The sequence below is a fragment of the Lactuca virosa genome, chromosome 2 (genome assembly GCF_052849685.1).
Source record: "Lactuca virosa cultivar CGN04683 chromosome 2, Lactuca_virosa_CGN04683_v6, whole genome shotgun sequence".
Lineage (NCBI taxonomy): Eukaryota > Viridiplantae > Streptophyta > Magnoliopsida > Asterales > Asteraceae > Lactuca > Lactuca virosa.
Genome location: NC_136427.1, coordinates 161,563,339 through 161,583,979, shown reverse-complemented (window position 1 = coordinate 161,583,979; position 20,641 = coordinate 161,563,339). Strand labels below are relative to the sequence as shown.

Sequence of the window (20,641 nt, the reverse complement as noted above, 5' to 3'; positions counted from 1 at the left end):
TGGGAACTAGTAGATCTACCTCCAGGTAGCAAGCCACTGGGTTACCGCTGGATTTTTAAAAGAAAGATGAACCTGATGGCAGTATTGATAAATACAAGGCAAGACTAGTAATCAAAGGTTATAGACAAAAGGAAGGTCGATTACTTTGATATGTATTCGCCAGTGACGCGAATAACATCCATTAGATTAGTTCTTGCCAATGCAGCTATTAGAAACCTGCAAGTTCATCAAATGGATGTGAAAACTGCTTTCCTAAATGGGGAGTTGGAAGAAGAAATTTATATGGAGCAACCTGAGGGTTTCATTGCCTCGGGACAGGAGAACAAGGTTTGTAAACTTGTTAAGTCTCTATATGGATTAAAACAAGCTCCAAAACAATGGCATCAAAAGTTTGATCAAGTCATGATGGAAAGTGGCTTTAGAATCAATGAGTGTGATAAGTGTATCTATGTGAAAAGCACCACTCATGGGTATGTCATCTTGTGTTTATATGTTGATGATATGCTATCATTGGGAGTGATGACAAGATAATAAGATCTACGAAAGATATGCTGAAATCCAGGTTCGACATGAAAGACATGGGTTTAGCAGATGTGATTCTTGGAGTCAAGATCACAAGAACCCAAAGTGGTTTGATTTTAAGTCAAACACACTATGTGGATAAGATTCTTGAAAAATTTGCTAAGGGAGATACTAGCATAGCTAGAACTCCAATTGACACTAGTCAACATCTACGTAAAAATAGAGGTGAAAGTGTTAATCAAGTGGAATATTCAAGAATTATTGGCAGTCTGATGTATCTAATGAGTTGTACCAGACCTGACTTAGCATATGTTGTGAGCAGACTAAGTATATACACTAGTAAACCCAGTTATGAACACTGGAAGAGTATTACTAGGTTACTAAGGTATGTAAGATACACGCGAGAATATGGACTGCATTATGGCAGACATCTAGCAGTTATCGAAGCATACACAGATGCAAATTGGATATCTGACATAAAAGATTCCAGGTCTACAAGTGGATATGTGTTTACACTTGGAGGTGCTGCTGTAGCATGGAAATCATCTAAGCAAACATTTATATCTAGATCCACAATGGAATCTGAATTTATCGCCTTAGATATTTGTGCTGAAGAGGCGGAGTGGCTACGTCAATTCGTAGAGGACATTCCTGAATGGCCTAAGCCGGTAACAGCCATATGTATACATTGTGATAACCAATCGGCAATTGGTAGAGCTCCAAGTACAATGTATAATGGGAAATCAAGGCACATTATACGTAGACATAAAACGATACGACAACTAATCTCTACGGGGGTTATCACGGTTGACTGGGTAAAGTCAAAGATAACATTGCGGATCTGCTTACAAAAGGCTTGAGTAGAGATGTAGTTTATAAGTCATCAAGAGGAATGGGACTAAAGCCCATGAATGATTAAATTCATACGAAGGAAACCTTACCCAGAAGACTGGAGATCCCAAGATCCGGGTTCAAAAGGAGAACCTAATTGTATGAATGAGGCAGGTCACTGTGGGGGAGAGTTAACACTACTTCCTAGTTCATTCCTATACGTAGTGACAAAATTAGGCTAAACATATGGTTTTTAATGAATCTTGGAATCACCTATGTGAGAGAGAAGTGGGGTCGCTTCAAAGGGAATTATAGGGGCACAATTCCTAAAGCTCTTGCAGAACCAGGTTAGTGTTCATGACCAAAACGAACACGACTATGAGGATATGGCCTTGCCCGGAAGAGTCCTGTGAGATTTACACTGTCGTCTACATAAATGACAGCTTAGTTCAAATACATCGAGATCTACTAACTGCTAGGAGATTAAGTGTAACATCTTAAGGGAGGGTTCAGAGGGTAATACCTACCTATCCTATGCATGATTCAACTGTTGAAAATTTCCTAGAACAAGCTTCTTCCCAGTTATCTTCAAGACAAACGGCAATCAAAGAAATATGACAACTCGTTTATGATTTAGAGCTCGTGATTAGAAAAAAAACGAGAAAGGCAATTCGTTGGTAGCTAGGTCGCAATGGGAAGATGAAAGAAATGATAGGTTGATGGTTTTAGGGAGTTTGACGGCTCCTAACCCCTGATCTCCCTCTCTGTTGTCTCCTTCTGGTCTCTCTTATTGCACGTGAAACTGAATTGCAGTTTTGATTTTACATGTTTCATCTTTATTTCTCTGGTGCCTGCATCTTACTGAAAATCGAACATAATTAAGGTTAAAGCCATCATTGCATACCTCTTCTTTATAGGACCAATCTCGGAAATCACACAGATTTCAGAAATCCTACTGAACCTATGACGACGGAGGCGATTGAGTGTGTGTGTGTGTCATCCTCTAAAAACTTGAAATAAGTGTGTATGTTTTATGCTTGTCTGTTGAACTCACTCTATCTTCTTTGTGGTTGTACAATGAACTGGGAAAACTTTGGGAGGAAACGTTAACCATCAAGAACTAGCCCCGAAGAAGAAGCTCCAATGAGAGTCTTCTCTTTCTCTTGAATATCTTTATTGGGCACATTAAAAGAATTTTGTTCTTGGGTTCAGGGGGCTTCGATCTTTGGGTTTGTAAATCTAATTGAAGAAGAAGAAAATGTGTTTCTATGATTTTATTATGCGTTTTGTTCATCAATTGGGGATATTAGTAGAAGACGTTGTACATGAGGTGTGTGTGTGTGTGAGAGAGAGAGAGAGAGAGAGAAAGAAAGAAAGAGAAAGAGAAAGAGAAGGGTATGGTGGGATAGGGATAAGTGGGGTTTTTTTGTCTAATTTTCTATTTATCAATATATTAAAATAAAGAAATAATTATAAAAATAAATGAAAATAACAAATTAAAAGGGTATAATAGTCTTTTTAAGTTTGATAGGGATCATATCCACAAAAAATATCCGATTTTTGACCAGTGGTGCAAGTTGAAAACATTTTGGACTTCATCCACATTTTTTTGATAACCACAGGGACCAAATTTGCAGTTTAGTCATATATATATATATATATATATATATATATATATATATATATATATATATATATATATATATATATGATAAACATGCTAATATGGAATTTTTTATTTTTTACTTATTTATTCTTTTTATTTATCTTTTTTGCACTGTCACTTCAGTCTCTTTTTATGTTCGTACTAAAATTTAATCACAGCTGTCCTTGTGATGGAATATATATATATATATATATATATATATATATATATATATATATATATATATATATATATATTTATTTTTTTATTTATTTTTTTTGCACTTTGTCACTTCAATCTCTTCTTATGTTCTTACTAAAATTTAATCACAGTCGTCTTTGTTTTTTTGTTTTGCAGATCTTATGTTTCTACTCGGACAATAGTGTGGTATATAAGCATCTCAAGGTCGAATTAGTTTATGAGAATCCTTCTCAAATTTTTTGTTTTTATCACTTTCCGGAACTGGGTTTATATGCCGTAATTGTTTTTATGCACAAAAAACAATAAATCACTCACTAAAATCCATAAGCCCAAACACATCAACCATTTCGTTTTCGTTTTCCTTAACATAGAGCTTAAAAACAAGAAGAAAAAAACACAAGCATCTAAAGCCCAAATCCATAAGATCATAGGCCTAGTAACAAACATTTGACACAAAAACATTCTTAAAAAAAAACAACCACCCAATCCTAGATTCCTAGGTAGCAATATTATGATGCTTTATCGGTAGATCTTCCACACGAACCTTAACCACATCACTCCTTATACCAATATCCGTAGCATACCGAGTAACACAATATGTAGCCACACTCGATGCCACCGACGCTGTCTTCACATAAACATTCGTCTTCACAAGCTTAACCACAACCGAAAGGAACCCCACAAGGGGCCCATCAATGAGGGAGGCCACCTGTCCACTTTGACCCATTGACTTTTTTCCGGAAACAAGAAGGCCAGTTTTACAATATATGGCAAAATCCTCGCAATTGTTCTTGAAAATGTTGTAGCAACCGAAGCCTTTGTCAAGGAGGTAATTTGCGCGGTGGAGGACGGCCCCTGGCGGGTCGCTGGCGGCAAACGTGCAAGTGCCGCGGCGGGCTTTGACGAAGAAGACGGCGGGGTTGGCGGAGTATTCGAAACGGTAGAGGACTCCACCGGCGAGGAAACAATCGAGACAAGAGGTTATAACTTCATTGTTGTTTTCGGTGTGAGTGCAGTTAGGGCATGAGGTTAGAGAGGGTGTTGGCACTGAGCTGACCATGAGGACATCGAGAACTGATGATGTTCCTACTTTTGGACCGTGTCTCGTGAAATGGATCACTTTTTCATCACCAATGTAGATACCTGTCAGTTATCAGATAACCAACTATGGTTTTAAAGTTTCACTAGTACAATTGGTCCTTCAACTTTGAAGTTATTCGTTTTTAGGTTATTGTTTTTAAAATAATAGTTTATAGTTAATTTTGTTATTTTGTTATTCATTATATGTTGTTTCATTAATACGATAATTTATTATATGCAAATAATTTAAATTGGTTATAAATGTAATATAGATAATTGATTCAGCGAGCCAGAATTTTGTTGTGTTCCTAGAAAAAAAATTAGTATTCCTTTTAAATAGAGTCCAACCTTTTATGCATAGTAATGTTATGAGCACAAAGATCTAGGAATATGGTTTTTTTAAGTATGCAATCCAAAAAAAAGTTAGCGATGTAGTTTGTTGCATGTTTGCCTTCAATCTTGAAGTGATTTAAAATATTATAAAACATGTCGTGTTTTAGGGGTGAGCATTTGGACCGGACCAGTTTTGCAAAATTGGTGGACCTTGGACCAGACCTGTTGAGACTTGGCTTACCAAGTCTAGTTCCCGGTTCTTGGACGTAAGAGTGAGCATTTGGACTGGACCGGCTCTTAGACCCGACCTATTTTGCAAAAAATGGTTGACCTTGGTCCCAAACCTGTTGACGCTTACCAGATCCAGATCCTCCAGTTCCAGTGGTCCAAATTATAACCCTACCGTGTTTGGTAGGGTGGTCAAAACCGAATATCCAAAAATTCGAATGGTGAATTTTGGTTTTCGGATGCCAAAATCGGCTATCAAAAATTCTTAACTTTTTGGTCACTATCAAATGTCATTTAAATTAAAGAACCAATATTAACAATTTAGTATTAACATATTACCATGTTGATAGCCTACTAGATGAAACTAAATTCAAATAAACTAAAAACAATTAATAATCAATTTATGAAACACAAAACAGTGAACCATTAAGTATTAGCAAAAAAATTTAAGGGGAAAATACAAATCTAGCCAAAATCCTTAATTACTTATCAAAAAATAGCCAAAAAAACCACTTAGCGAAAAATAACCCACAAAAGAGTAGTCAACCTACAGTTGACTACTCTTTTCCACAGTTGACTACACTTTTCCCCTAAGACTACTTTTTTTCCCTAATGAGCTACTGTTTCACAGGCTCGTTTACTTTTTTATGGCCCATTAGCCCAAAGTATATAATGTAAAAATTTTCACATTAGGTCATTTTTTCCTATTTTTTTGATGGTTTGGCAATTTTTTTCTCTTAATGGAGCACCCGAATAACAACCAGGTTTGTCTACTTTTCATCAAAATTTTACCGTGTTTGTGATTAAGAGTATGTTTTGTATATAGGGTTAAGTTTTTTTTGAAAAAAATCGAAAAAAAAAAATATAAAACCGTAGGTTTCATACGAAACCTACGGTGTACAAGTGCCCAATGCACAGATTGTACAGTGTCGACTTGTACACCTACGGTTTCGTATGAACCGTACGGAATTTTTTTTTTTGACAAAACAGTAGATTAAACCCCAAAACCATAGTTTTTTTGACAAAACAGTAGATTAAACCCCAAAACAGTAGACTTTAAAAAAAAAAAAAAAAAACGTATGTTTTTTCCCAAAACCGTAGGCTACGGTTTGGGAAACCGTAGCTAAACCGAGAGGAAACCGTAGGTTTTAATAAACCTACGGTTTTGTTTCTTAGAAATGAAAAAAAAAAAATTATACAAAACACGAAACAGTAGACGAATTGGCGAAACAGTAGACGAATATAGAAACCTACGGTTTCGTGGGCTATATTTGGACATTTACTAATTTTTGGCTAAAAATTGCTAATCACTTCCTTAATTTGGCTAGAGTAGTAATTACCCCAAAAATTAACAATTAAGCTTTCATCCTTTAATAGCTTGAAGATCCACAATTTAAAACAGTGTGCAGTAGAAAACAATAACATGCTATTGATGTGAGTCAAAAGTCAAAACAGCAAGAAGATGGTTCAAATAAAAGGCAACAACATTAGTTTAACAAATTATAATCACAACACCAATAAATAGTTGCTGAAAACATATAAAATAAAAAAAATCATCATAAAAAATAACAAAACAATCAAAAATCATGTAAATAGGATAATAGACCCATTAACCTTGATCTAAATCTTCCTAATTTGTTGTTTAAAATTAATATAACAATAAGATAAATTATATAAAAAAAACATATTTTTGGATTTCAAATATCCGAAATATCTTAAAATAAAACACAACTTTATAGTAAGAAGATCAAATCAACAATAGATCCGAATTTGGAACCTATCGAAATTTGATGAAAATTTTAAGAAAACTTCCATAGTCAATCATGACTCATGTGCAGAAATGAAAACGCGAATCCATCAGTAAAACTACTTAAACGAACAGCTACAAGAAAGATTCGTACATAAAACACAATCGATTACAAAAGGAACAAAAAGTAATTGGGAACTAGGGTTTTCAATTAGATGAAATAACGTAAATTAGATCTGTCGTATGTCAAATTAACTCGATTCCAAACAGAGATTGACGAAGAAACAAAACAAGTAGTAAAAAATTGAGAGAATTATACCGTGATGAGCGTAAATATAAGCAGCACGCCATGAATATATGTGATCTCCTAGTTTCAGACTCTCTCTATCCACTCTGCATTGGGAAAATCAAGTTTCTTCATCAAATTATTCACCCACATATTCGTGGAGCTGAATTTGAAAATTGTTGAATGTCGTACACGTAATTGTGAAGCTGAATCTGAAGATTATTGGAAAAGGCCTTTACCTGTTAGAGAGCAAACCCATCTTTTCTTCTGAAAATGGTGATCATGGAACCCTTCATGTTTATTGTTCTCAGAAAAAGTTAAAGTGTCCTTTACAAGATTAACAAAACATTGAAAGTTAAAGTCTTAGTCTTAAAGTAATGAATATATTAGTATATATAAATGGTCTTTAAAAGTAATATCTTTAGCCCTTTTATTTTATAATTCGGATAGGTCTTAGTCATTTCAATTTCTTGCTTGAGTGCTCTTTATGGGTTCATTTTGTGTCATTTGGTGTCAATTTTATATAAAATTACTATTTTAGTCTTATTAAATATATCACCGCTTTTTATTTTAAATTTTAAAATTATTTAAATCGTTTTTAAAAAAAATATATAAACATTTTTTTTTTGCAGAAAACGATCTCAATATCTTAAAAGTACTCAAAACAGTTTTGTTTAAAAGGGATTTTAGTGGATAATCATAAAATTTTATATATGATTACATAAGATAAGCTATCACAACGTAACAATGATCTTTATAATATCTCAAATCCTCTAAGCTCCGGTCTCTAGTCACTTGAATACATGTCAAAATTATATGTTAGGCATGAGGAATGTCTTAGTGATATCATGATTTCATCATGTTTGTAGTTAAGGAATCACTCCTTCATTGACCTATGATATATCTTTAAAATCTTATGAAAACTCCTTGAAATCATTCAAAACTTTTGTATAAGAAATCGTACTCTTTACTCATTTGAAAAAGCATTTAGAAATCTTATAAATCTTTTGTTAATCAATGTCTCAATTCTTATATCTTTAAATAAATTCTTTTCGTCTTTTCTCTTTAAATCAATTTGAAATCTTTAACTTCTTTTATAAACTCTTATTCTTTTCTCATTAAAACACTTAAAAGATATAAAACTCTTTTTATTAACTTTATACTATTTTGTTGGAAATGGTGTCCGTAGTCATTAACTGTTTTGGTAATATTTCCAATAATAGTATGTTCATTTTAGATTGGCCTAAGAATCGAAATAGCATAAGGAAATAGAGATTAATAATGTATTAATTTATTAAGAAATTAATAAATTAATTTGAAATTATTTGATAAATTAATTAATTAAGAAGGTTAAATTTTAATTAATCCAATGAATTAATTGAAATGTTCTAGAACCCCCTGTAAAGAGGGTGGACGGTTTTGCATATCCCTTTGATAAAGATATGACAAGTTTGAAATAGGGAAATGATTATGATAAAACCTTAGAGTATGTATCCTTCTAGAGTACTCTTCGACTACCTATAAATAAATAGACTGATAGGGTTAAACCCTAGAGGCTAATTAATCCTTCAGAATTTCGTCCCCTCTTTCTCCTTCTTCTCCTTGGAAGAAAATCATAACCCCTCTCCTAGGGTTCGGTGATTTTCGATTAAACCCTAGATTGGTTTAATTCTTTCTTGCTTTTGGTGTTGTGGGTTTAATTTCATTAAAGGGATTCTTATTTGGATCCTTCATCTTGCAACTAAGTTGGCACGTACGTATATCACAAGGGAATCAACAAGAGGTTAGTAAATATCTTCTAAAGTCGTTTTTCAAAGTAGGGTGCTATAATAGTAAAACATAGATCTTTAGGTTGTATGTGTACTTAGGTATATCAATTTTGATTTTTATGCTACCTATGTAATGTGTACTTGATGTCAACAATCCCCAACAGTGGTATCAGAGCCTAACTGTTTTGGTTATGGTACAAAACTTTGTGAAAAACAAAAACCAAAAAAAAACATGTCAACTGCAGGTGCGATGTGACTATCGGGTTTTCGGGATTTTTACTAGTTTTGAAAATATGGGGATAAACCTCAATTTTAAAATATTATTTGAACTGGATAAATCTGAATATTTAAATTTGATAATTAATTTGGAGTAATATTTAATTGGAATTAAATTTGAATATTAATTAATTATATTTTAATGTTATTTAAACCAGATTAAAATTTGAATATTATCCTGAATTTTTTCTAATGAGAAAATTAAATTAGAAAAGTCAAGAACGTAAATCCAAAAGCTTAAATATGATATTATTTATTATACGTAAAATGTTAATACCACATGTGTCCTCACATGTTAATAATAAAAGACATTGTCGTTGCATCAAGACTAGACTCACTCGCTCTAATACACGGTTTAAGGAGGTCTCTTTGATTCCTAATGAAGTCGGTTTTTAATATGCTTCACACTTACCTCCCTCATCACCTATAGTATTTTGAGAGTGGAGTTACCGAAAGGGTTCAATTAGATTTTGTCTTTCAAGATTAAAAGTATTAATCAAGTAATAAAACAAAATAATCATGTTTTATATAATGTGAAAACGTGAGTCGTGTGCTTCCCATGAAAACACACATTTTGGTTATATTATAATGATGGAGTGTGTGTGGTTAACCGGCACACCATTTGTGAGAATATAAATTTAAATGATGAGTCGCTCATGAAATTATTCTGTCGATGGAGCGTGTGTAGCTAACCGGCACATCAATATTAGAATAATTTTATGTCAAGGTTCAAGCGGTTTTGCATGGTTAATTCACCATTTATTTAATGGCTTGCGGCATCCTTGTAACGACCCAAATTTTACAAATAAAATTTTCATTTTTAATATAGCTAAAATATTGATACCATTTATTTCAAACATTCCAAATCATCATTAAGTAAAATAATTATCAGAGTTTGTCCCAAAACCATTCATTGCGGAAATCATAGGTGTGTGCACTGCGATCAATCCGAGCCCTTCATTTCCAAATCGATGCAACCTGAAACCAAAACTGTAAACAGTAAGCACAAAGCTTAATGAGTCCCCCAGAGCATACCCCACACACAATCCACATAACACATATTGTATTAGCTGTAAAACACTATCTCTACCGTTATCACATATCAATCAGCTATAAAAGCTACTCTACCACATATCACATATCAAATAGCTATAAAAGCTCTCTCTACCATGAGCACATATCAATTAGCTATAAAAGCTACTTCTGCTACATATCACATATCAAATAACTATAAAAGCTATCTCTACCATTGGCACATATCGATTAGCTATACAAACTATCTCCACTGTTAGCCACAAAGGCTATCTCTACCATTAGCCACAAGGCTATCTCTACCATTAGCCACAAGGCTATCTCTACCATCAGCCATAAAGGTTGTCTCTACCATTAGCCACAAGGCTATCTCTACCATCAGCCATAAAGGCTGTCTCTACCATTAGCCACAAGGCTATCTCTACAGCATATCACGCATACATACATATCACACACCTCTACATGGCAAGTATACCAACTATCATAAAATGGGCCGGACTTGGTGCCTTAGACCCATTGGTATGGTGAGAAGACTCACCTCACAAAGCTGAATCGACAACTGAATTCAGGTATGCCCTATGCTGCTCTTCCCAACTGCCTATAATCAATGAATAATATCTCAGCATAGTCCCATAAATACCCCCAGGGTCAACCCTGGTCAAAGTCAAAGTCTATAGTGAAGGTCAACAGTCCATATTTACTTTGACTCGTCGAGTACAATCAATCACTCGTCGGGTTCCCTGCTTTACTCGCCGATTCGCCGAGTCACCCGAGGGACTCGTCGAGTTCCTTGGTGTGTACGGCCATACACCTCTGACCGTAAACCCTTGGTCGAACACCCTTGGCCGTACACTCTTGGCCGTAAACTCTTGGCCGAACACGAGAAAACCCTATCGACTCACCGAGTCTCTTGCACGACTCGCCGAGTCCCTATTAGTCCATTATGTTTACGGCCTCTTCCAGTGGGACTCAAGGCCCCAAACTTCAGATCTATACTCTACTAGTGTGGATAACACGTAAAGTTGCAAACTTTACGTGCATGCAAAGCCTCACATGGCCATAATCACCAAAACTAACCTTCCAACAAGGTTTTCATGCATGGAGAGGAAAGGGCTTAATAAAGGGTGCAACTTTATGATGCTTGGGACCTAAGAAGGTCCATATCTGGAACCATATCCTTGTGATATGTCCAGATCCAAGGTTGCTTATATTTCCTCAAAGTTGGCCACAACTCTCAATTAGAATTTATGCTTACGGTAACAAATTCATACCTCAAATCAATGCCCTAGGAGAACTAGATGCTAAATCTAGTGCGTTCCCCTTGATACTCCTTCTTCAAGCTTGAAATCCTCCCCAAAATCTCAAGGATAAGCTCCCAATTGATCTTACTTCACTCACAAGAGGGTGTGCGGCCGTAAACGTTCTTCTAAGGTGCTAAGGGAGGCTACTGGGGCGGATAATGACGTTTATATAGGGGGCAAACCTAAAATTTAGGGTTTTCTTTAAACAGCTCGGACTCGCCGAGTCGGACATCGACTCGCCGAGTCGGTCCCGTTCCGCGTTTCGTGATCTTACGACCCTACTTGACGAGTTGACCTCCCAACTCGCCGAGTCCATGCATAAATCCTTTCCAACTTAAACCAGGTGTTACAAACTCCCCCACTTGAACTAGACTTCATCCTCGAAGTCTGCTGACCCAAACAATTCTGGGTAATGCTCTCGCATCTCCTCTTCCGGCTCCCAAGTCCATTCAGAGCCCTTACGATGTTGCCATTGCACTTTCACCAGTCTTATTTCCTTATTCCGAAGAGCCTTTGTCTTCCTATTTAAGATGGCAACGGGCTTCTCTATGTAGTTCAAGCTCTCATCCACCTGGATATCTCCCAATGAGCAACCGCAGCCTCGTCTGTGACACACTTCCGAAGTTGCGACACATGGAACGTGTTGTGAATCTGACTAAGCTCCTCTGGCAGATCCAAGCGATATGCTATTTTGCCCACCCGTGTCGTGATCCTGAACGAGCCTATATACCGAGGCCTCATCCTGCCTCTCTTCCGAAACCTGATATTCCCTTTCCAGGGCGACACCTTCAGCAACACGAAATCCAAGAATGAACGAATTACTCGCAACCTGATCATATCTGCTTCATCTAACAACTGAAGTTTCGAGATGGTTTGTCACCCTGACAGACTGCCTACATCAAATCATCATCATCGAACTGGTTCCACAAGATAACCAATCTAAATAGAATACTTCCCACTCGCAATGCCTTGAGGCTTCCTAACGAACTAAATCCTCGATCAACTACGACTACCGAATAACAAACAATTCTACGCACAGACCCCAAGTCAATGAAGTCGCTCCTACTCCTCTTGCTGCCACATGGCTGTTTTCCAGAAGAACAACCGGGGACCCCCCTGGCCCCAACCTGTCTACCAACTGTCCGGAACACCGTACACCTACCCGATTGCTGAGCCAAAACACACTCAGCAGTCCCCTGCGACCTCCGAAGGATACCTCGTCTAACCATAACTGCCCTATCTCCTTCCATCCGACTGATCCATCCAATAGTGATAGGCTGGCAGCCTGTCGCTACTGAATCCGACGCAAAATGGTGAATACTACTAGGATAGCTATAGTCTTACATCATACCCGGTCTCCTTCGACCTGCCGTTTCCTGATTCCGACATATCGTGGCTCTATTAAAGATAGAGCTACCCGAGACACATCACAATGGCTTAGACTACCATCAATACCAACACGTTCACCACCCTGGAATTCTGCCCTCAATGCCGTTGGCATATAGATGCCCCACATCTCATCTCACCGAAACAAAATCCTGCACCAAACATGCGCGAATTTCGATTCGGGTTCCTATCCAAAACCGAATTGATACTCTGCTCCTATACAGAGATCCTCGAATCGGCATTTTCATAATGCACCATGACTTCCCGTCATCCTTTACTCAACCGATTAATGACTACCCTTAGCCGATTCCTTGATACGACCAGTCTTGCACCCGGTCCACCTACTAGGTTCCTATAAGATCTAATATCAGGGCTGCTCAGCTGTAGCCCTACTGTAACATGCACTACTCATTCGCATGATCCTGTATCTCAAGATTCAGCCCTTGACTTAACAGTCTCTACCAGTTCCAACCTGAATTTCCATAATCACCCAAGCTCGCCCACGGACACCGAAGACCCTCAATCCTAAAACAGAGAATAATTCCCTGACGACCCTGGCTGGTCTTGCCCAAAGCACGAGCTGATCTCCCTTTCGTGCATGTGACCATCACATAAATAGCCTAATTCAGACCAATGAATGCTACGTACTTATCGCAGCCTAGCACTAATTCCATCCAGCTATTCTTACCACCCATGGTCTTGCCATACTTCACTATCACATCGTCGCACTCATCGAGCCGAATCCTATATCTCATCAGGAGTTTGGGTCTCACCTATGGATTCCTACTGCTCACTATGCATTGTCAAGGCGATGCCAACCGGCGATTGGGAGTTTCCTGAACTCTCACCAACACAACCGAGGCCTAAACAGCCACCTGTTTCTCCCCCACTTTGGCTCGACGATGTTCTTCCACCTCTTACACCTTATGGATCTCCGATCCATTTCCATCAATATGCATGACCCGCCCAAATCCTGCGCCGATCAACACAAGCGCCCCATTGCTAGCCAAACACAAAAGCTAAACCTACTTATCCCTGGCGACGTCGGATAACCGACCTACCGAAACCCTAGTCAGCAACCTACCACGTAATACTCATGCACCGTCCTTAGTCATAAACCAATATAATACTGAACACCCCAAACCCACTAAAAGGGAAGCGACCTTTCACTAACCACGTAATAATTCATGGTATGTAATTGGCATACGATAATTCTTGAAGATATATTCCAAACATAAACAGGTAAACAAACCCAAAGGTACACTTACTCAGACCGATGCAAGATAACAACCACAAGGTACGGATAGAGCCAGAAAAAAAAGGTACATACCCGCAACCTCGCCAGCTGAAGTCCTGATCTCCCCTGTCTGATACTGCAAAGTGCGGCTCCTCTCTGTTGGGGCTCTTGGCCTACTCTCTCGCCCATCGGTGTACCTCAGTATGGCCGGAGCAGGCGCGCTCGTCGCTCCTCCCTTGATCAACGGACAGTCGGCCTTCTTGTGGCCCATCTGATCATAGTGAAAACATAACGAGCCTGCCCCCTGAGGATAATCCCTGCTGACGTGACCAATCTGGCCGCAATTGTAGCATCCCAGACCCCTGGCATGACAAACTCCATCGCAGTTTCCCGCACGTACTGCACTGGCTCCGGCCCCGCCGGCCCCTCACACGATGGCCCAAAATCCTGGGTTTCTTCTTCGAGCCCTCCACTGTATGCACCTGGTATGAACCTCTCTTCCCAAGGTGATCCAAGTCGAACTCCCGCCCTCGGTCTCTGGGAGTCATTTCCTTCAGGGTCTGGCATCTTGACACGCTCACCAACTCAAACGCCGACGGCCGACTGCAATAGCTGGAGTAACATCTGCCCTAAACCGGGCCACAAACTCCTCCCAAGACATAGCCTCCAATTCGGACGACGCAGAAGATCGCACAATTAATTCCCAACAACTCCTCGCCGCCCGATGCAAGAGGTCCAAGGCGAACCGAACCCTGACTCCCCTAGGGTAGGGACTGGTGCGGAAGACGCCTTCCATCTCCTCAATCCAACGCGAACTCAAAACCCTGCCAGTCCTTCCACTAACTAGCTCACTACAGGAGTCGGACCCAAACCATGGTCTATCCCCATGCGTGCCCATCCTCAACCTGCAATGCTACTATTTCCATGATCAGAGCATAATCAAAAAAAATTCTTTTTCCATAAGCTTCTTAGATTCTCCAAGACTTTCCCCGATTCGAGTATGGATCCTGTGCTTTCAGTAGTACGGGCCCAATACTACCTTCCACACCTATCCATACTTTCCTTCGGAATCATCCCGAATCCTCTAAGTCACCTACTCCCATGATGTATTAAATGTCTGCTAATCAGCAATGCAACATCCACCGAAGCACCTCCTAGGATCCCCCCTAGGTTCCCAACCTCACTGAACTGCCTCACTAACTTACTAGAGCATACCCTAGGCTTTCCTAGGTTCCCAACCTCACCCTGCCATCAGCTGCTGCGGAACTCCTCATGATGCCAGCCATCCATTCTCACTGTCGGCTGCCTTATGCATGCAGATTATACACAGAACAGGATCTAATAGACTGTCGAATAATAGACTCTACCCTTGGACCACAACCAGACAAGGAACATGAAATAAGGCCAAATCAATTATTCTAAGGCTATAAGTTCCTAACCGTATACAATTTTAAAAGCATACACGTTGCAGTTACAAATACCAATTATCATTCTCATTCCAGCATGACATCAAATATTCCCAAGGCTAACAACACCACATATCAGGCCAACCTATTGCTAACTACTCAGCTCTAGCATGCAAGTCTACCAATTCATACAACATATACAGGCATCTCCCTTAGCCCTAACTATCATGCGATTCACAGATTCATAATCAGATCATAACAGATAACAAATGTGGGTATTCTTGGGAAACTTACTTGAGCTCGGTTGATTGCACGCACCACACCCTTTCTTGCCTTAGAAATGCTTTACTTATAAACATGTTTCTTTTGAAAATTTTACCGATCCTCAGTTTGAGTTCAGACTCACCCGAAAGTATGTCCGAATCCTTCCAACAAGGTTTTCATGCATGGAGAGGAAAGGGCTTAATAAAGGGTGCAACTTTATGATTCTTGGGACCTAAGAAGGTCCATATCTAGAACCATATCCTTGTGATATGTCCAGATCCAAGGTTGCTTATATTTCCTCAAAGTTGGCCACAACTCTCAATTAGAATTTATGCTTAAGGTAACAAATTCATACCTCAAATCAATGCCCAAGGCGAACTAGATGCTAAATCTAGTGCGTTCCCCTTGATACTCCTTCTTCAAGCTTGAAATCCTCCCAAAAATCTCAAGGATAAGCTCCCAACTGATCTTACTTCACTCACAAGAGGGTGTGCGGCCGTAAACGTTCTTCTAAGGTGCGAAGGGAGGCTACTGGGGCGGATAATGACGTTTATATAGGGGGAAAACCCAAAATTTAGGGTTTTCTTGAAACAGCTCGGACTCGCCGAGTCGGTCCCGTTCCACGTTTTGTGATCTTACGACCCTACTCGACGAGTTGACCTCCCAACTCGCCGAGTCCATGCATAAATCCTTTCCAACTTAAACCAGGTGTTACAATCCTCACATTAAATTTGAGATGAGCCCAATCGAGATTAACATGCCATTGAACGTCAATGAATCTCAAATGATCTAAGAGTTTCAAAAGTTTGAAATTGGCAAGTTGTTTTGCCTACCTAAGTAACTTTTTTGTGTGTGTACGACATCCATTTACACATTGCAAAGTGAAATATGGATCTTGGCCTTGTTAATAATTCATTTAGGGTTAAAAAATATTTTATGGACAAACTCGATCTAACTAAATTTATTTCATCTTGAAGATGCCGAATGAAACCGATCTTCTTCCTCCTCCTCCTCCCACACCTAACTCAAACTTTTCGCATATCTCGATCTTGCATAAGCATTGGAAACGATAAAATCACAGACAGAATGACAACATCAACAGATCTTTTATTGATTAAACTAAGATCCAGTTGGTTTTCAGGTACTTACAAGGGAAAAACCTCACTACAATCACACTCACACTCAATGAATTACAACATAACCTAAATCTAACTCTGAGATTACAAAGAATATGAACAAACAAGAACTGTATGAACCCTAATCAACAGAGAGAACTAGACGAAGACGAGAGTGTATGAAAGTGAACAAAAATGAATCTTTCATCTGATTTACACTGAGCTGCTAAAATATATACTCCGAGTAAAGAATCGGGGAAAATATGGGTAAAACCCATATAAAACCCTGACCCATTAACCGACCCAAAGTCTGCGTGTTTCTGTGAGTTTGAAGTAAATGAGTCGCAATCCTTGCACAAATGATATTGACAGAACATACCCTCCAACAACCAATAACTTACAAAATCCAAACAATTAACTTATTTTTATCAATGTTGATCTTGCACCTTTATACCAATATTTCATCACCCCTATCAAGATAAACATTGAGAAGAATCAGAAATCAATTTGAATTAAACGGATCATAGAGACCTAACATATTATAAAGAAAATCATGTTGTCTTATATTTAATGGCTTTGTAAAAATATTAGCTCTCTGATTTTCTGAAACAATTTTAATAATTTTCAAAACACCTTTTGAAACTCTAACTCTTACAAAATGAACATCCACTTCAAAATGTTTTGTTTTTTTTTCATGAAACACAGGATTCAAAGTAATTTAATAATTGAATCATTATCATAAAAAACTTCAGTGGGAATCAAAATTTTAAACCCAATATCAAAATACAATTTAAGAATCCACATGATTTCACAAGTAACGGAAGCCAGTGACCGATACTCAGATTTAGTAGAGGATCTTGACATTGTATCCTATTTCTTGCTTTTCCAAGAGATAATAGAGTTACCAAAATTAACACAGTATCCTATAACAGACCTTCTAGATGAAACACACCTTGCCCAATCAGCATCCACATAGGTACTTAATGAATTAAGACCATCTTTTACAGTACTAATGTCTCTTCCTGGATTGAGTTTTAAATACCTCAAATACACGAAGAGCCACATTTAAATGATACTTCCTAGGTGAATGCATAAATTGGCTAAGAGCCTGAACAGTAAAAGATATATCAGGTCTAGTAATGGTTAAATATATCAATTTGCCAATCAATTTCTAATAATTTGTAATATTAAACAAAATATAATCTTTACCATCAATACCAATGTCACTTATAACAATATTTAAATCAAGAGGTATCTTAATAGGTTTATAACCTAAAAAACCAAAATCATGAATCAATTCCAAACAATATTTCCTCTGAGACAAACAAACACCATTTTCAGTATAAAGAACTTCAATGCCCAAAAAAAATCAATTTCCCTAAATCTTTAATCAAATATTTTTATTTAAGAAATTTCTTAACATTGTCAATCAATTTTTCATAATTTTCGGTTAAAACAATGTCATCAACATAAACTAAAAGAATCACATTCGAATTACCTTTATTTCTAACAAATAATGAATAGTCATTTATACTGTGCACAAAACCAAATTCATAAAGAGAAGCACTTAATTTTTCATTTCACTTCCTAGGTGCTTGCTTAATACCATAAAGATATTTTAACAGTTTACATACACGATTATCACCTCGAGTATGATAACCTTGACGAAGAGACATATATACATCTTCTTCAAGGGTACCGCGAGTAGTTAAAATGTATTATAATAACACTTTGTATAATTTATAATTTATTATACTTAACTCATATATTGCTTATAGGTTCATAATAACGATAAAGAACTTAAACATAAGTTATACTTAAAGTACGGTACACATAACTCGGTTACAAGTGGTTTAGCGAGAAACCGGGCTTTGCGCGGACAGAACTTTGTCGCTGAATCTTTCTAAAAAGATTCTTGTAGCGCTTCAGTGCTCACCTTACTATACTAAAACTACAGAAAGAGAAGTTGAATCACAAGGGACCAAAATGCTCGGGGGATAAGAAGAGAAAGACTCTTGAATCAAGAGAATGGTACAAGAAATATTAGAGCTTAGAGCCTCTTATTTATAGTAATTGAATTTTCAAAAACTATCATCTATAGTTAGTTAAACGATTAAACACCCCTTTATAATACTATTTTAAATAGATTTAACGATATTTGTACTAAACTAATGTCGAAAGTACTCAATACTAGTCTTATAACGACCGCATCGTCGATACCTTTCTAATGATATATACCAGTGTTGTAAATATGGGCCTATGCGGCCGCCTAGGAGCTTGGCGGTCTGCAACTGATTACGATTAGGGATGCTTGGCGGAATCTGGTCAATATCGGTCAAACTCGGGCTAGGCGGTCCTTGGCGGTCCTAGGCGGTCCTTGGCGGGAAGATTTTAAAAAATTCAAAATTTTAAATTTTTTAATATTCAAATTTTCAAATATTATACAAAATATTTCAATTTTTCAAAATTTAAAAATTTTAAATTTTCAAATACTATTTTTTTCTTAAGATATATTAAGTTTTAAAATAGTTTTATTAGTAATTTATGGTCCCCGATTAATCCTCTGATTAATCCCCGCCAAACCGATTAATTGCTTGACCCGAGTCGACCGCCGAGCTACCGTCGAGCGATTTTTACAACCTTGATATATACATATGTATATATATGTATATGTATATATGATTTATATTTTATTTTAATACGTAAATATGTTATTATAAATTATAACTCGTTAATACGAACTTCGTTTTTGACGTTCTTTATATCCACGCGTAGCTATCGACGAGATCTACAACTTTCGTTTAGACTCTGTTGTCTAATTTTGACTTTATTTTTCATCCATATTTTTATAAAATTAAATGATTTTGCTAAAATCATAATTCTCTCATACGGACTCCGTTTTTGACATTCTTTTTCTCGAAATTTCTATTTTAAGGAGTACTACAATGTTCTTTTTGGTGGCATTAGCTAAAAGCCAGTCATTCTCTTTGTAGCTTTTTACGTCATACATTCCTTGTACGCGACTGACTTTTATATCTTGTAAAAATAATATCTAATTCAAACGGATTTCGACGAAATTTATATTTTTGGGATCGGGAATATATGTACTTTCTAAATATAATATATATATATATATATATATATATATATATATATATATATATATATATATATATATATCGGCGCACATATTTTTACGATTTACGGACGATTCGACTGATTTTTCCTATTTTATTATATTAAAATAATCATGAAACACGTAATATTCATATAATTCTTCTTTATAACGTCATATAGGTTACAATTGTTGACCCTAACTATTACAATTGTTAAGATTATTTATCCTAGATAATCTTCTATAAAAAAATCATTTTTAAGGCTTATTATCTCTAAATTGACTAGCCCGAATATGCGGGCGTTACAATCTTCTTCACTATAACACTGTAACATCCCAAATTTCAAGGCCAAAAATTTCATTTTTAATTAAGTAACTAGTAAATAGTTTACCAAAAACATTGCCAATATCATATCAATTTATAACAACCGTAACAACGTGTCTCAAACCATATCATCAATAGTAATAAATATCAGAGTACAATCCCAGAAAACTTAATGCGGAACTCATGTGTGTGTGACGCGCTGCTACACTGTTGGCTCCTTCCCCTTGGATGAAGAGGTACCTGAAACGAAAACTGAAACTGTAAGCACAAAGCTTAGTGAGTTCCCCCATCATACCACATACCATACAATCACATAGCATACATGCTGTCGGGCAATTCTGGGGTGCCGACCTACCCATGTCAAGCCGTTCTGGGGTGCTGACCTACCCATGTCAAGCCATTCTGGGGTGCTGACCTACCCTTCGGTCCTAACAACCGAGACACGAGGACTATTTCACCTCCTACTACTACCACATAATATCATAACATAATCATATTCTTAGGCATATCTGGGGTGCCTGACCTACCCTTCGGTCCTAACA

General features: G+C 37.2%; 1 protein-coding gene across 1 annotated transcript; it reads right to left on the bottom strand.

The window, feature by feature from the left end:
* Window positions 1-3,502: 3,502 nt before the first annotated feature.
* Window positions 3,503-7,252, bottom strand: LOC145159672 (protein LEAD-SENSITIVE 1-like). The gene is made up of 3 exons (XM_079078696.1): window positions 7,113-7,252; window positions 6,907-6,980; window positions 3,503-4,342 (listed from the first exon to the last, which is right to left on the bottom strand). The coding sequence occupies exons 1-3, from the start codon at window positions 7,130-7,132 to the stop codon at window positions 3,696-3,698; spliced, it is 741 nt and encodes a 246-aa protein (XP_078934822.1). The 5' UTR covers window positions 7,133-7,252; the 3' UTR covers window positions 3,503-3,695.
* Between the last annotated feature and the right edge of the window lie 13,389 nt (window positions 7,253-20,641).